The sequence below is a fragment of the Falco punctatus genome (assembly GCF_963210335.1).
Source record: "Falco punctatus genome assembly, chromosome: 11".
In the NCBI taxonomy this organism is placed as follows: Eukaryota; Metazoa; Chordata; class Aves; order Falconiformes; family Falconidae; genus Falco; species Falco punctatus.
This window is the reverse complement of record NC_137591.1, coordinates 28,759,579-28,776,200: the sequence shown is the minus strand read 5'-3', so window position 1 is coordinate 28,776,200 and position 16,622 is coordinate 28,759,579. Positions and strand designations below refer to the sequence as shown.

Genomic DNA, 16,622 nt, shown 5'->3' with positions numbered 1-16,622 from the left:
GCAGGTATGTAAATACGGTGCTGCTGGTGACAGGCAGAGACCCAAACAGGTCTTTTCCTCTCCTGCTCTTCCCATCCCCCTTGTAATCCTGCCCACACCACTCTGCTGCTCTTTCCCAACCCCAAACGGTGGCTGCTTGGACAGATTATCAAGGGAGACATCTGTTTGACTGATAGACAAAACAGGAAAACATGATGGGTGCACTCATTTTATTTAGACACTTCAGTTTCTCTAATGCATTTCTTAATTTCCATCGGCCTGGAGTACTAACCAAGAAATCCACAGATTTCAGCCTGAAACTACTTTTGATTTACCATTCACTACTGTAATTCTAAGAAGTTGACCAAACATAAAACCCGTAAACTGCAAAAGAGCAAAGCTGCTTGCTTCAGACATGAGGCCAGATTTGAGCAATGAGTTCAAATTTAAGAAAAATTAAGGTTTGGATTTCCAAATGCCTGCTTTAACATCATGGGATACACAGTTTGTATTTCAGTCACTACAGAAATTTTAAGTTGCCTTGGAGATCCCACTGAAATACAACAAGCTCATCAATTTGAATCAATTGTTAAAATATTTCAGTAACACCTAGTGCAACCTACAAAAAGCATACATACAAACTCCACTCCTCTGCAGATCTGGAAATTGTTTCTCCTTTTCACTGTACCCTTGAATTGCAAATTCTCTTTTCACATTTTAGTTTTAACTTGCTTGTTGCATTTAAATGTGATGGAGAAAGGTTATTTCAACAGAAAAAAGTGGGGGGTGTGGGGGTGTGTGAAGCCCACCCCTTTTCGTGGGGGAGCTGGCTACCCACCTTATCAAATATTGCCCCCTGCAGTACCTCCTGCAAAAACACCCACTGGCCACTGGACAAATCCATTTGCTTTATTCCTGCAGGTTTTCCAGCTTACTGGACTGCTCTGAGCCTGCAGCAATAGTGCATTTGCTATTTCATTCACTCTGAAGTTTTCTCTTCCATGAGACTGACTGCCTGCTCCCCAGGGGTCCTCTTCCAGCTGCCCCGAACACGACTGGGTGCTCCCACGCCAGCAGAGCAATAGGTACATTTACCCCTGTTGACTACTTGGTCCAGAGTAGAGAGAAATAAATCCTCCTCTGCTCCAACAAGGCACAGAACAGTACTGGAAAAAACCCAGGCAGCTTTCTCTCCTGCAGACATCAGCACTGGAATTTCAGACCTTTAACAGCTGAAAGAGATGTTTAGTGAATGTCTACTTTCCTTGAAATCGAGTTGTCTTCCTGATTTGCCTTAGACACATGGCTCTTCTCTTCAGATTTTCAACTCTGCTTATTACACAGCACAAATCTTACTAAGTGCATTATTGGTGAAGCCCAGTCAAGTCAAAATGCCAATTTTGCTTCTTTTTAATACAGAAATAGAAAAATCATTAAGTCCTCCTGCAAATTTCAGCAGTCAAAACAAATGGAAAGAAGGCCTCTCAGTGTTTGGGGAAGGATGCCACTGAAGTTAGTAGCATGACAAGCTGTTGAGATTGGAACTGGTAAATGTGCAATATAAGAAATAGGAAAAGGAAATATTTAGAATCAAGAGATGCCAAAACTGCAATCAGCAAATGGAAGGCTAAAACTGATGAGCAAGTCTGGATGCTTTTTTTATTATTTATTTTTATTGTTTAAGCTGTGCCATATAACCGTCTTGTTACAAGAAACAATCAATAACAGCTCCTAACCGCCTCACTGCAGCGTTGTGTACACACCTCCACCCACATCCCTTGCGACATGAACTCAGTTGCAGAGATGTGTACAATGCTGCTGAGCAGAAGAGGTGCTGTCCCGGTCCTGCGCCCGGATGGTCACTGCCTGTGGACAAACTCCCATACCAATCCGAGATTTGAAAAATCTGGGTGCTTAAAAGCCAGTGGGGATTTGTGGTATCAAATACAGGACAGATTTAGAGTGCATGGCGGAATGGAAATACAGCCATGGAGACCGTCTCAAAAACTGCAAGTACTAGAAGCACCCAATTATACAGTAGAGACAGCGATGTACACAGGAACAAAGTCATTGCATAAAGATGCAAGACAACCAGCTCGTGAAGGTGAACCTCCCTAAATCACCAAACCCACTGCTGAGACCTCTGGAGAGCACCACAACAGCGGGTACCCCAGAGCCACCACACGAGAGGGGCCAGGGGATGAGCACATGTAGGCAATAAGCTGCAGGTGGCTGGCAGGGAGAGAAGATGAGCATCACGGCCAAACTCACACACACGTCAGCAAAAGCCTCTGAAAGCAACATGTCATTTGCTGCCAGTAAAGCAGGAAGAAGACAGGTGAACGTACAAGCAGCAAAGCAGCTGGGACACTACCCCTCTAAAGGGACCCAAAGCAGTGGGAGGTGTTGACGGCATGAAAGGTTTCTGTTTAAGGATAGAGAATGCAAAAGAACTGCTTCATAAATTATTCCCTGTTCTGGAGGAAGAGTGAATAGACTTGAAGGACAGGTGATGTCTCTGAAATATGCAAATAGAGCTGAGCCAGTCCAAGCAATTACCTTCCCACTGCCTGGAACTTCAGACTGAAATGAATGACTCACAAGAAAGAACAAGAAACAAAAGATGCGCTAAAAGGTAGAAGATGACGAAGGAAGACTGCATCAAGAGGAGAATGGAGACAAGCACGGAAAAGTATAGCCCTGACCTCCTACTAACAGCTTTTCTTGGGAAAAGGAACAAAACAACCTACGACACAAAACACAGTATGACCATGCCAACCCAGGAGGACGTAACTGCAAAGCATCCAGAAAGGCAATTGTGATTATTGGCTCTACACTTCTGGATTCAAGATAAATACAGCAAGGAGATTCCTGCAGCTTCGTGAATGTAAAGACAATGGATCCCACCTCAGTACCCCTTAGGCCATCTGCTACTTTAAAGATTTCCTAACAAGGAAATTGCTAATAATAAATGCAGTATAATTTCTATCCAGGTTTTAGACAAGGCTCTGAAAGGAAAGATCAGGCATGACTACCAGACAACCTGCTGTTAGCAAGGGTGAAGAAGAAACTAAACGACATTGGAAATAGCCATGGAGATGAGCCAGCAGATGTGCCTCTACTGTCAAAAGTGGCATACCAGCTTCGCAGAGCAGAGAACAGCTGTGCCACTGCTTCTCCATGTTCAGTTGTGTCCTAACTACTGTCCTAGCTACTCCAAACTCCATGCAGGAAGCAGCAGGTCAGATCTTGGCTCCTACTGGTGTTCTCATTGCTTCTGAACACAAATTCAGGGTGCTCCTACTGCATTAGAATGTTTTTACTTCTGGGTTTTTTTCCTCCAAAACAAGAAAGGATTACTAAATGATAGCAATTACAGTCTGATGCTGAAAATGTACTAATACAAGAACTGCAAGGTCAATTTGAAAGAATGAATCAATGAAGAATCAAGAAAAAGAAATTAAAAAGTGGATCTATTTGGACTGCAAAAGAAACGCTGCACTTAGTTCCATCCTATTTATTAAGAAAAATACTGACAGCTTGAAAGCTGCAGCAGCAAATCTGCTGCAAAAAAAATGAACCTATGAAAAAGATAAGGTGTTCCTAAGTTTTAAATTTTGCACATTTAGTACTAAAGGATCAAGACTTCTTAAAACCCTTTGCAAAAATATGAAATAGGAGACTGAGAGATATTTAAGATAACACACAAGAACAACTTCAAGGGATGAGATGAACTGCTGAAGATAAAGTATGTAGGTAGTATTGAGAAAGCTTTACAATAGCAAAAGTCATGAAGCGTCACAGTAAGAAATTCAACACCCTTGTACTATAATTACTATTAAAGATTCATAATGATCTGAAAGCCGAACTTTTCAGATTTGTACCAAGCACTTTATACTGCTTTTAACCAAATACTAGGAGTATTTCATTCATGATCTACTGAACGTAAGAAAAATTCAAAGGAACCCAGCAGATGAGCATGCAAAGGAGACACAATGACAGTGATGAAGCACCTTGTAATGTACCCACAGATCTTTTCTATAAATCCAATTTGAAATTTGAAGACTAAAATAGCTATTTTATCTCCATCCCCTGCCACATACATCTCCATCATTTTAAGGAACAGAGCTCCCTCTCGTGGCTCCAGAAGGTGGATTTGGTAGGGGGGAAAAAAACTGTAATAATAAAAAATTAACGAGTACAGAGCAACACGAGACAGATCAGAGTGAGAGGACTCCTAATAGTATTTTGGCTGTATAAAAATTGGAATTAAAAGGACGATGTAGTAGGAAGGACAGGTGACTTCTTTTAAAGAAGTGTCGCCTGTACTGTAATGCTAACTTTTAAACTACATTCTCAGCTCACGTAACTTCCTCTGCTAGGCCTTTCTGCACCTCAGCATCTTCCTTCCATGTAAAGCACTCAGATCTCTTAACAGGTTTCTAGCTCAGCCATAGGCAAGGCACAGGAAAAGGAAAGAAGTCAGATCAAGAAACGTGGCACCTGCGCAGCAGCGTAGGGACAGTAACACCCTACAGGCTTTCCTGAGCATTATATTATATTATAGTTCCGTGCACTGTGACCACAGAGAGGAAAAAAATCACTGGCCTCAAAAAAGCCAAGAAATATATGCATTTTATATGTATATGCATATTGCAATAGTGAGAGAAGCACAGCTATTGAAACACTGCAACATAAGCATCTCAACAAAGAAAACCCACATTTCTTTAAACCACTGTGACAACTCAGCCCTGCTACCTTCCCAGAAACTTTTGTTCAAGCTCCAGCACTGCCCTCCTCCTGCAAGCCCACACTTCTTGCACCAACTATTCAAAAAGGGAGGACGAAGCAATACCTAAATGAGCAAACACACTGGTGCAACAGCATTACCCAGCATGGTCTAGTTTCTGCTGAGTCCTGGGACAGGCTTATGCAAGGACAGCAATGGGAAGAAACATGCTCACACACATTTATTCCTCACCTTAGGGGAAGAGAGGAAGAGCAGTTCTGCAAACCATTCTTTGTTTGCTATATGGCTTCTTTGTTTATTTATTAAAAAACCCTAACAGATTATTCCTCTTCCCTAGCCGACAGCTTTGTAACCCGAAGGTCACGCCTGTGACAATAAGTATTTCTCTGAAGCAAGAAAGTGAAGAGAGTACCCAAAGCTAAAACTTGTCACCATGCACGTCAAATCTTTTTATAAACTGAAGCTCTACCCGTAAAACTTCAGGAAAGCATTAGGTGTTTTGGTTTTTCAGAGGGTTTTTTCACTGTTTAATGAATATTTGTGTGTTCCACTTTACACTGCTAGACACTTCCTTCAGTCAGGATTGTACACGGATTCTTTTAAAATTATTTTATTCCTGTATGAGAATTTTAGATTGGACAAGAATTTACACAGCATGCAGCTAGATTTTGCTAACTGTACTGCACAGCACATTGTTAACTGCACCACACAGCATTACAACTATTTTCCCCAAGGGCATTAAAAAGGCTTTCCTCTAAATGACAGTATTTCTTTGCCACAAAAACAGGATCAACGCCATGAAACATGAACTAGTGAAGAAAAATGAATTACTCTTAAGTCTTCAGAACAGCATCAGAAGACAACTGAGAATCAAATCCTTGATTCATAGAGGCTTGTGCTCACACAAGATTTTGCTTCCAAAGCACAGGACCAAAAAAGAATCAGTTTCCTACCATGAAAAGAAATTACTATGCCTTCAGCATTTTGCTATTAGAGAAATATCTCCACTCCATCTCCAATCAAAGGCAATACTTTTTCTGAAGAGCAATCCTCTTTAAAAAAAAATGTATAAAAATCAGTCTATAGCCAGGGAGATATCCTCAAAATATTCAATCAAGTAATAAACCTGGTACATGAAAGAGATTAATTAAAATGACAGTACAGTCTCCCTGTAACACACACATACAGGACTTACAAATACACTTGTTATGTTGGAGTACCTAATCATAATCAGATTTGGTAATTTACTGCATCGAAACAAAAAGGAAACATTTTTAGAATTGATCATTCAGTTCATGTCACTTTCATGGAGATTGCTTTGTATTGATCAACATTTAAATAGCAGTTGAAAAGAGAAAGATGAGAAAAGGATAAAAAGTATCTTTACATGCTAAATACAGCATGAACCAATAAAAGCAAAATAAATTAGATCACTATAGCCAAACCAACCCCGTGCATGTGCTCAATGTAATGAAGATAATTACGAAAGAGACGGTTCTTCATGTTTCAGTCGTAACAAAAGGGGAGTTTAAAAAATTAATTTAAGACTTTAATCTGCTCAAAATGAAGTTTGCCAAGCAGCAATTAAAATCTGTGTGAAGCTGAACCGTTGTCAGCTTTACAAAGACAAATGCTGGTTTGTTTTCTGAACAATATTTTCATGTTTCCTACCTGTGGATTCCAACTGGGGTCCAGTTTTTTCACTGTAGCAACATACTCCTGCATAGCTTGATGAGGGCTGGTATCTCCCAGGGCTTTCCAAGCCTCCCTAGGAGAGAGAGCAAAACATCAGTGAGCCGCCCGGAGACAGCACAATGCGGTTTTATACTGCCATCAGTGGAACAGATTCATCTAAATACTTTCAGGGGGTGCGAAGCCATTTTTCATTCAGTTTGAAACAGTCAACTTTTCTCTGAAGCCATGAATGGCCACTGTCAGTGCAGCACTCTGCTGTGAAAGGATATTTCGGGGACCCTGATCCAGCCTGGAACATAGTTTGCACTCACAAAGCAAAGCTGTTCATAAAGCTGTAGCTATTTTCACAAATTTTTTCTTGTATGCAGGCTAATTCTGGACGAGCAAGGTAAATACAAGAGTCTGCTATTTCATGTCTGCCTCATGCATAGCAGTAAACATTTCCCTATTAAACAAAGGATTTTAAAGCCAGTTCAGTGGCAGACAGTTAACAGATGAGACAAGGTGCAACAAAAAGTAGACCCAGAAAGTGCTAGGAATTACAAGGATTTCCTCTTACCATTTCTGCTTTCCCTCAAAATCAAAGAAGCTTGGCTTGGGAGTGTTGCAGGTGCCAAATTTCACCTAAAAAAAAAAAAAGGTTTCCTTCTGTTAGAACAAGACAAAGGGAAGGGGACTGGCATAAGGAAATACTGGGTTCTGATGGTTTCAGGGTATTTTGTTCTTGTGCCAGAGGGAAGGTTTTTGAGGGAAAGAACTGTCACAACTGAACCCCACCTTGCCCTCATTTTAGCGCTCTCGCAGTTATTAGCACCTCTGCATCCCTGTGTTTTCTTTGCATGATGCAAGGGAAGCAATTTTGTTAGGCAGCTCATTTCTTTTGCATGCATTAGCCAACAGGGATAACCAGCAAGTGATTTCTCACTTAATGTTATGTTTATTACCCAGCCAAATGCCTCATCCTCCACCAGTATCAAGAAAAATTCTGTTGATTAGGGTTTCTACAGAGATGATTATTCATTAAGGCTGAAATTCACCTGCTTCCACCCAAAGTTCAGTAAACAGAATTTACTTAATTATTTTCAAGGTCCTCTGGAAGGCAAGTGGACAAACCACGAGCGAAGGAATGCCAAGCAGCTTCTGAATTTGCTCCAAGACATCTGGCTGCATAGAAAGCACCGTGAGCGACAAGTCAAGGCCCGAGTGGCGGAGATGATCCAGCCCATCAGAAGCAAGCCAAAAATTAAAATGTTGGGGGGAGAAATAAGAAACACAAGGAAGCAAGGGAATAAGCCAGAACAGTGGATGGAGATATGGAAAAAAAAATAAAATATCTTACAGCCAGTGTAAAACAGACAGGGTGCCAGTGGGATTCAGGCAGTTTTCCATGGGGTGGTGTACTGATGGGACAAATACAAAGCCCTTTCTCCCACTGCAGGGAAGTCTAGTAGCCGTATCTCCTCCATAAGCTCACCCCAAAGGGGAGTACAGAGGACTGACAGGCTACGCCTGCCCAGGGCTCCAACTGCACAATCACATTCCTGCAATGAGGCCAGCGCTGACAACTGCCTCAAGAACAGAGCAATTAGCAGGCTGAGATTTAGGTAACATATTTTCTTGAAGTCAGCTCAGCAGAACGTATAAATTAATGTGTCTCTGTTCCTGCCTGGAAGAGCCAGGGAATATGGGTCAGGACCCATCAGATCTGGCTGTTATCAGTGCCCCTTTCTCGTAGAAAATCAAGCCTCTTGCACACAGGTGTCACTGGTAAAATCAATCTAACTGAAACAAAAATATCATTGTGACAGGGAATGAATTTACACAAAACATGGGGGTTGGTTTGTTTGGAGGGGGCAGGGGGAGGTTTTGCCTTTTTTGTTACTTATTTTTAATGAAAGTGCTATATATCCCACAGGGATGATGGATGAAAGACTGCAGAAGCCAGAGCAGAACCAGAGCTCCAAATGCAACAGCCCCTGGGAAGCAGTTAGCACAGCACATCCCTGCAACACCAAGCACAGCCGAGAGCAGAGAAAGGCCAGGACAGATGGGGTATTTAAACAGACCCCGCAGGGGGAACACAGGTATGTTCTGGAGGTGGGCAAAGGCTGCCAGTTGAACATTTTGTTAGCCAAGCAAAACTAAACCACATTCATCAAATGTTTTATGAAATACGCTCAAGTGTTCAGGCAGGTGAAGTGCTTAAATCAACTAACAATTCTTCACCTTAACAGGGTGGGGATTTTATGCTGAGGATGGAATCATTAATCAGGCTTTAAAGAGAGCATGCCCATACTGAGATATATTTATTAGTTACACTATGTTTTCATTTAAAGTGTTAGAGGATATGAGTGACTGCAACTGAAATTAATTTTCTGTACATCTGACTGTCTCCCAGTGAGCAATTCATTCAAATTAGAAATCTTAGCTGGCCTTTAAAACAACATATCGCATTTCATGAAGAAATAGGAGAAAGGGCTAGCAACAGTTAAGTCCTACAAATCAATCACAATTCATGTAGTGTAAATGTACTCAGTGGTGGATGGGACTACTTGTTTTAAAAAGCAAAACAAACATGGAAATAAAATGCAAATTCATTATCTGTATGGAAAACGCCTGCTTGGCAATTCTTTAGTTCAACATCTAACCTGAAAAAATTGGCCAAAAGGGATAAAAAAAAAATCTGTTTTAAGATTAATTTTCCACTGCCATCATCAAAACACGACAGCAGTTTCCTCTCTTTAGATTTGGCATTCAAAGGCTGTTCTAGCGTCGGGAAAGACTGTTAGTAACATCAATAGTAATACAAATCAAGGAACAGTAGTTAAATTTCATCCATCAAGAGGGGAAAAAAGCGCACTTGTGCCCTGTTTGCTATTTTACAATATATTAAAAAGACGCAGTGGTTTGCTGGAAAGAAGAAGATAAAGGTTTTGGCTTTCCTCTTTTTGCTGCAAGACTCCATAATGCATCAGAAACCAGCCAGGAACATAACATGAGAGGGGACCCAAGCCTGACAGCTGAGGAAGGGGAGTTTTAGCTAAACATGCCAGTGCTGGGCAGGGAGGGTGGAACTTTATGAAGGACTCTTGTCTTCCTGCTACTTCCCTGGAGGGCCTCAAAAGCTGTTTTTCCTCCCTAACCAGCAGAAAGACAAGAGCCCATCCTAGTATTTCAAGCCAAGAGTTTCTCATTCTGTGTCTGCAAAATAATTACTGATGGTCTTCAGGGGGCTGACTGGTCACTTGATGCTTAGCTCTCCTCACTTACAGCTCACCAACTGCATTAAAAAAAGACGACTGCCAGAATGCATTAAATACCCTCCTAGTATTGCTTCTGCATGCAGAGTCGCCTGCAGGCATTACACTCATGAATCGTATAAAAAGATGACCCAGGCAGCTCCAAATGGGAAGTGTCTGTAGGCATCTGCATTTGTGGCGAAAATGGATGAAGCCTTCACCTAGGAGCTGCAGGTCACACCGTTCAGAAGAGCGCTCACATAAAGAGGTGCTCGGAGATGTGTTAGCACTGCATACCATCCCCACACAACTTCAGCTGCTGGTCCAGACTGCGAGAAGCCCTGAGATTCCCCTTACACATTACTCCACAACTGATCCCTACCCCAGTGGTGGTAGGAAAACTGCTCTTTGCTAATTTTTCAACCAATACATTTATACAGCAGGGAGTTCCAGCCAAATATTCTTATCTGATCATAAATCTTATAAGGTGAATCGTATCTGCAGCTTCTCTGTGGAGTACTAACGAGAACAGAACTCACTGCCACGGACAGCAGGACTAAGCTCTAACTGTACACACACCAAGTAAGCTGAATTTCTTTGGCAAGACAGGAATTCCTGCCTGTTCCTGCCCAAAGTTCTGCCCTGTTAACCTGCCCCAACCCATGGGAAAGCCTTGTACTTAACCAACTGAAAGCAGGGCGTAAGGAAGAACAAGCAAACATCAACCACAGAAGGCAAGGGGTCCTGGCCCTGATGACTGAGGGGCTGTATATCCCAGAGGGACAGAGAGAGTGACGCTGGAAACAACCAAGTCAGCACCATCACGCTATTCCGTGCAACAGGATGTTCTAAAATATTTGAAAGACATCACGCAAAAACGGGATTATATTTTTGAGCCTACACTCAGAGACAGCATAAACTCCATTTTGCCAGCGGCACTGGGTTCCCAGCTTGCCTGCACCTCTCAGCATTTACATAGGCACTGGCACATCCTCCTCTTGGCATGGCAGTTTTCTCAGTCCTATCACTTTTCTCAGTCCAATCATTTCCAGCAAGTTCTGGCTTCCCTCCCCTCCCTAAATGACGACCACTACATTGGTCTCCGTTACTACTGAACCTCGGATTTTCACATCCTGAACACAACAGGCAAGCACTACCTTCGTTTCACTACAACAGACTCAAGACACAGAGGAGTGATTTGCCCAAAGCCACACAAAAAGTAGAGGGAGAAAAAGAAAATCAGTCCTAGTCCAGAGCCCTACCGACTAGTCTGTTCTGGGGCAGAGTCGTAAACTCAGCAACATCTTCGAAAAACCTCACTGGAGTTGACAACTAAGCAATTCCCTTATTTTCAAGTCTCTGACACATAAACAAAATCAGAGAGAAAAGTAATAAAATCCTGAAATGGCCTCCAATAAAAGGTAATAAAATTCCAGGAAAATGCCTATATACCCAAACAGTTTGAAATAAATAATATACAGTATTTTAACAGAGAGCTCAGCTGTTACTGTCACCTCTTTTATGATGGTGCTGTATCTTAAATCAAAGCCCTTAGTGACATAAAATACTAAACTGAGGAAAGACAAGGATGCCAAATCAAGGACAGTGGACAGATCTGAGTCAGCACCTTTTGTGCGCTAGCAATACTACTGTCCACCGGAGTAATATATTAGCAGCCCATTATGCATACTGATACAGCTGCTATAATTAAATAGAGAAAACTTGCATTAAGCACCCTCATTTTGATTTAAAGCACAAAATGCTGCAAAACTCAAAGTTAGTGGAGCGTAATCCTGCAGTAGCTGTGTTAGCAAACTTCTCCCATCTCCACTGCCAGTGCTACCTTCCCAGGCACTCTGTAACAGGGACGGCACCTTTCTGGAAGGCACTGGGCAGCCAAAAGCATGGAAACACGGAGCCAAGCACAGCCTGAAGCCAAGGAGCACAAAGGCACTTGCTGTTGCATCCTGCTTGGCCAGGGACAAGAGGGACAGAGGATATGAGGACAGAAGCACCCTGTTCCCCTCAGCTGAAGGCAACTGGAAATCTGTGCGGACACAGTGTTAATTATCAGCTTTTTCTGACTTGTATCAAAACTGTTGCAAAATAGCTTCTGATTTAAATAATTTTCAACATTAAACACCTTGTTGGTCTTACAGAACTACCACCAGTAAACCCTCTGGAGTCTGTGGACAATCATGAGCCGATATTCAAGTAACGCCTTCCTGTTTCCACCTAGGACAGCCACAAAGCATTTGCAACAGAGCAAAAAATAAGAGGTTATTTGCAACAAGTTTCCTGAGAATACAGAGGAAAAAAATCAACCCTTTCTCTTCATCTCATCCCAGGCATGGCTTTGTTATTTTTAAAAGTTCTCCTAATGTTTTTTTCTACCCTCCTTTTTCTTAAAAGGGGAAGAGAAACTTGGAGACCTGTTTAAGAACTAGAAAAATCTAAACCCAAAACCTCACATGACCTGTTTGCTTTTAATAAGACTAATGGTCCACAAACCACAGCCTAGGAGCCACCAGCTTAGAGGATAATTAAATATTGCATTAAAAAATTAAAGCCTTTGTAAGTAGCAGGACAAGGGCATTCTATATGGGAGGGAAGTCATGGGGAAGATGTGCACACCCAACTTCAACTATTAATCCAAGCAGGTGGGATTCAGTTTTCAAGTCAAGGCAGCACCTCTTGCCACACACCTGAGTCTTCTAGGTGTAACAATACTCAATTTTTTTCTGTTTCTCCAGGCTAGGCGATTATTACAGTCCTTTGTATCTTAACTGGTGCTTTTTTTTTTTTTTAATGAAACTTCTCCCACAGGCAAAAGCCACACGGTGTATTCCCATAAGATACATCCTACAAGCTTGCTCAATCCACAGGGACAGAATGGGAAAAGGAGTCATGTTCAACGTTATAACTAGAACCAACCAGTTTAGTTTCCTAGTGCACCGTAAAGCCCTCCACAGACAGATCCGCACAGGCACGTCCTTCACGTGGTCGCGTGAAAATCCCGAAGACTTGATGCCTGCACCTGGGTCACTGCTGCAGATGCCGGATGCTTGGGGAGGCCAGCGCTGCCATGTGCTACCCACCGCCCCACTGCCACCCTTAACTGGTCCCAACCACCCCATCGCCGAGAGCCCGGGCGAGGCGGCAGTACCCACCAGCCCAGTCATCCCACGAAGAGCCAGCGGTGGGGCCACCAGCGCAGCAGCCGCCTGCCACGACCACGGCCCGACCCCCCACACCAACCTGCACCCCACGGCGCAGCCCGCGGGAGCCAGGGCCGAGGGGAGCGGGGCAGCGCGGGGGCTGCCCGCAGCGGGCAGGGGGGAGGCGACGGGGCGGAGGGGGCGAGGAGTCCCGCCAGGCCCGGCCGGCCCTCGCCCCCCCCCCCCCAGCCCCTCACAGAACTTTCCCCGCCCGGCACCTCCCGTTTCGCACAGCCGCCGCGCAGGCCCCGGGCCGCCGGCCCCGGCACAGCCCCGGGCGCGGCCACTCGGGCAGCGGGCCTGCCCCCTCCCCGCCCGCCGCCGGGCCCGCGGGGCGCCCGGGCTCAGGCCGCAGTTCGGGCCGGGCCGCCCCGGTGCCGCCTCACCTGCTTGTAGCGGGCGTACAGGTAGAGCAGCTGCTCCTTGCTGGCGGCGGGCAGCAGCGCCGGCAGCCGCTCGGCCGCCTGCTCGAACAGCGCGGCCAGGTCGCGGCCCGCCGACGCCGGCCCCGTCTCCTCAGACCCCGAGCTCGCCTCGCCGCCGCTCTCGCCCGCCACCGCCGCCGCCGCCAGCGGGGGCGACGCCATGGCGGCCCGCCGCCCGCCCAGGTCCGCCCGCCACGCCGCTCCCCCTCACGCCTCGGTACGCGCGGCCGGGGCTGCCCGCGGGAAACGCGCCCGTGCCCGACAGTTCCGGGCGGCGGCGGGCCCGGGTCAGCGGGCCGGCGGGGGGCGCGTCCCCTCGGCCCGGCCCCGTATCCTCCTCGCCCGCGGCTCCGCTGATGAAACGGAACGGCCTGACAGGGGCTGCCCGCACCCTCATGCTCCGTGGAAGCGCTGGCCCCCGCGACACCCCCCCCGTCCCCCCGGCGACCCCAAACACCGCTCCGTGCTCGGCAGGGCCCCGTGACCCCCCGAGGCCCGGCCCGGCGGCCCCGCTCCCGCGGCGGCCGGGAGAGGTGCCCGGCGCGTCCCCGCCGCCGCTGGAGGGCACTCGCAGGCCGCCCGCGGCTCGGGCCGGCGAGGCGGGGGGAGCCCCCGGCCCCCGGTGGTGGCGGGGGCCGGGTGGCCGCCTGCATCCTCCCGGGATGCGGGTGCCGGGGGCGGCCCGGCTCAGCCCTGCCGGCCGCCCCGGGGGTCCCAGCCAAGTGCCAGCCCAAAGGCGGTTTATATTTAACCCGGTATCTACTTCGGGTGGAAAGTTTCCCCCCCTCGCCTGGCACAGCTGTCGAGTCCATCTCCCTCCTCCACCTCCAGCCTCAGCAAATGGCGGCCCGGAGGCCCCCGTGGGAGCCCCCGGCCGGGCGCGGTGCCACGCGTGGGGGCTGCCGCGGTGTGAGCCCCTATCACGGGTGGGCACGCTGTGGGAAAGAGCAGCAGGCTGCAAGCCAGACTTTGCACCGGAGTTTTAGGAATCCCCCCACTCACGACAAAGCATGGATGTGCTCCCCCTCTCCCGGTGTGAGGATGAGGATGAAGGTGTGCCACCCTTCGGCCTGGCTGCTCTCGGTCACTTGTCCCAGGTGCTGCGGCCTGCCCTGCGCCATCTCTGGGCAACGCACCCCCGCACCTGCGGGGGGAAACGCAGGAGATTCCGCAAAAAAGACCTGGGAAGCTGCCTGAATGAAAAGGGGCTGGGGGTGCTGGGTGACCACCGGCCGAACGTGAGCCAGCAGTGTGCCCAGGTGGCCAAGAAGGCCAACAGCGTCCTGGCTTGTACCAGAAACAGCGTGGCCAGCAGGAGCGGGGCTGTGACCGGCCCCCGCACTCGGCACTGGGGAGGCGGCACCTGGAGCCCTGGGGTCAGTGTCGGGCCCCTCACGACAAGAGGGACATTGAGGGGCTGGAGCGTGTCCAGAGCCAGGCAGGGGCTGGGGAAGGGGCCGGGGCACCAGGCTGGGGGAGCTGGGGGGGTTCAGCCTGGAGAGGAGGGGGCTCAGGGGGGACCTTATTGCTCCCTACAGCTGCCTGACAGGAGGGTGCAGCCAGGTGGGGGTTGGTCTCTTCTCCCATTTAAGAAGTACCAGGACAACAGAAAACAGCCTCAAGCTGTGCCAGGGGAGGTTTAGATGGGGGTATTGGGAAAAATGTCTTCACTGAAAGGGCGGTCAGGCACTGGAACAGGCTGCCCAGGGAGGTGGCAGAGTCATCACCCCTGGAGGTATTTGAAAATGTGGTGGTTGGAGACATGGTTTTGTGGTTGACTTGTCAGTCCTGGGTTGACAGTTGGACTTGATGATCTTCAAGGTCTTTTCCAACCAAAAGGACTCTATAACTGTGATTCTAAATAAGCTGGCTTTTATTCTCTTACTCCCTTCACAGCCTCACTGGGTGTGGAAGGTTTTGCGTAGGAGTAAAAAAGCCCCAACACAGCCAGGGCAGCAAGGTGGAGCATCGCTGGAGCACCTGGACACAGCCCTGCAGGGCCATCAAGTACACCATAGCCCTGCACGGAGCAGGAGGGGAACCCTGCATCCCAGCCTCTATGAGAGGGGCAGTGGGGTCTCAGACTCTGCTCAGTACCAGAGCAGAGATGGGCTCAGCTGTGCCAGAGGCAGGAGTGTGCCTGCAAGTGCCCATTCTGCCCAGGGCTGCCTGCTGAGGGGACAGAGTGTGCCCTGTGAGCGGGTCTGTGGCCCCCACAGCCTCCTTGCCTGTGCAGGGGTGATGAAGCCCCAGTTTCAACTGGGAAATGGAGGAAAGGCGGAAACAGCTTGGCTCTGCCACTTGCAAATAAAAAAATAATAGCTTCTCTCCAGTATGTGATTAACACCCAGCCTCATAAACAGACCGCAATATTTACAGCAAACTCATCCTCCCCGCCGCTCTCCACCAAAGCCATTTGGCTCCATCCAGCTGGCTGTGTCACCCTGACCAGCCCCACTCGCCCCGGGAGAGCACCGCCTGGTCCGAGCAGGCTGGCGTTCAGCAAGGGACAGGCAGCCAGGCAGGCTGGCAGGATGAAACCCCCTTTGAATAGCTTGGGAAAAGTACTTGCAGCAAATTAACTGAAGCGCACAGCCTCCACACGCTCTCCAGCTTGTCTCCATGGTGAGAGAGGCCTAACTACCTTGCTGGGTTTCTTTGCTAGAGCACTTACAGCTCCTACTAGATCGCTCTCACTTTTTCCTTGCCTTTTCAGAACGACTGCACCGAGGGCCTGATCCTTTCTTCCACCCCTTTGCTTTGGCAGGCGTGGGAGCAGGCTTGATGCAAGGCACCATGGAGGTTCTAGGAGCCTGGTGTGGAAACACTGAGGATGGGGGTGCTAGGCTCAGACATGCTGTGCCTGCTCTGCAGGGTGATGCTTATTTAGTTGCTGGTCCCCAGCAGCCTGGGAGAGGGCAGGACCAGGGCTCAGTGGATGCCACTGCTGATGCCCTCATGCCAGATGCACTAACCACCCCCTGCAAACTTGAAGTGGCACAGGGCTGCGAGTGCCCCAGTCATCCCAGTATGAGCCAGGCCAAATTCAGCCCATTCTCCCAGTCCCTGGCTGCAGAGTGCACAAACCCAGAAGCATTACGGGCACCAAGGGATAAAGAAAATCATGCAGGGCCCTTGCACGAGCTGCATGTGTGGGTCAGCCCCAGGTCCCGTGCTGGGATTGCAGAGACACAATAACAGGCTGTGACCAGCAGTGCCGAGCGGGGAAAAAATATCCTTGTATAATTATCATATCCATCTTGCCCATCACCCTGGAGACCTGTCATTGTCCCTCCGCAGAGGGCAGAGGCCACGG

General features: G+C 47.7%; 1 protein-coding gene across 2 annotated transcripts in view; it reads right to left on the bottom strand.

Moving 5' to 3' along the window:
* ACBD6 (acyl-CoA binding domain containing 6) overlaps positions 1–13,722 on the bottom strand; it is an 88,030-nt gene extending 74,308 nt beyond the window's left edge. Inside the window, exons 1-3 of one of the 2 annotated variants that reach the window (XM_080407460.1) lie at positions 13,268–13,722; positions 6,984–7,048; positions 6,401–6,497 (exon numbers count right to left, since the gene is read on the bottom strand). In XM_080407460.1, the coding sequence (XP_080263586.1) occupies positions 6,401–6,497; positions 6,984–7,048; positions 13,268–13,468 (363 nt within the window). In that variant the 5' untranslated portion in view covers positions 13,469–13,722. The remainder of the gene's footprint in view (positions 1–6,400; positions 6,498–6,983; positions 7,049–13,267) is intronic. The other variant, XM_080407459.1, reaches the window with a different exon arrangement.
* Between the last annotated feature and the right edge of the window lie 2,900 nt (positions 13,723–16,622).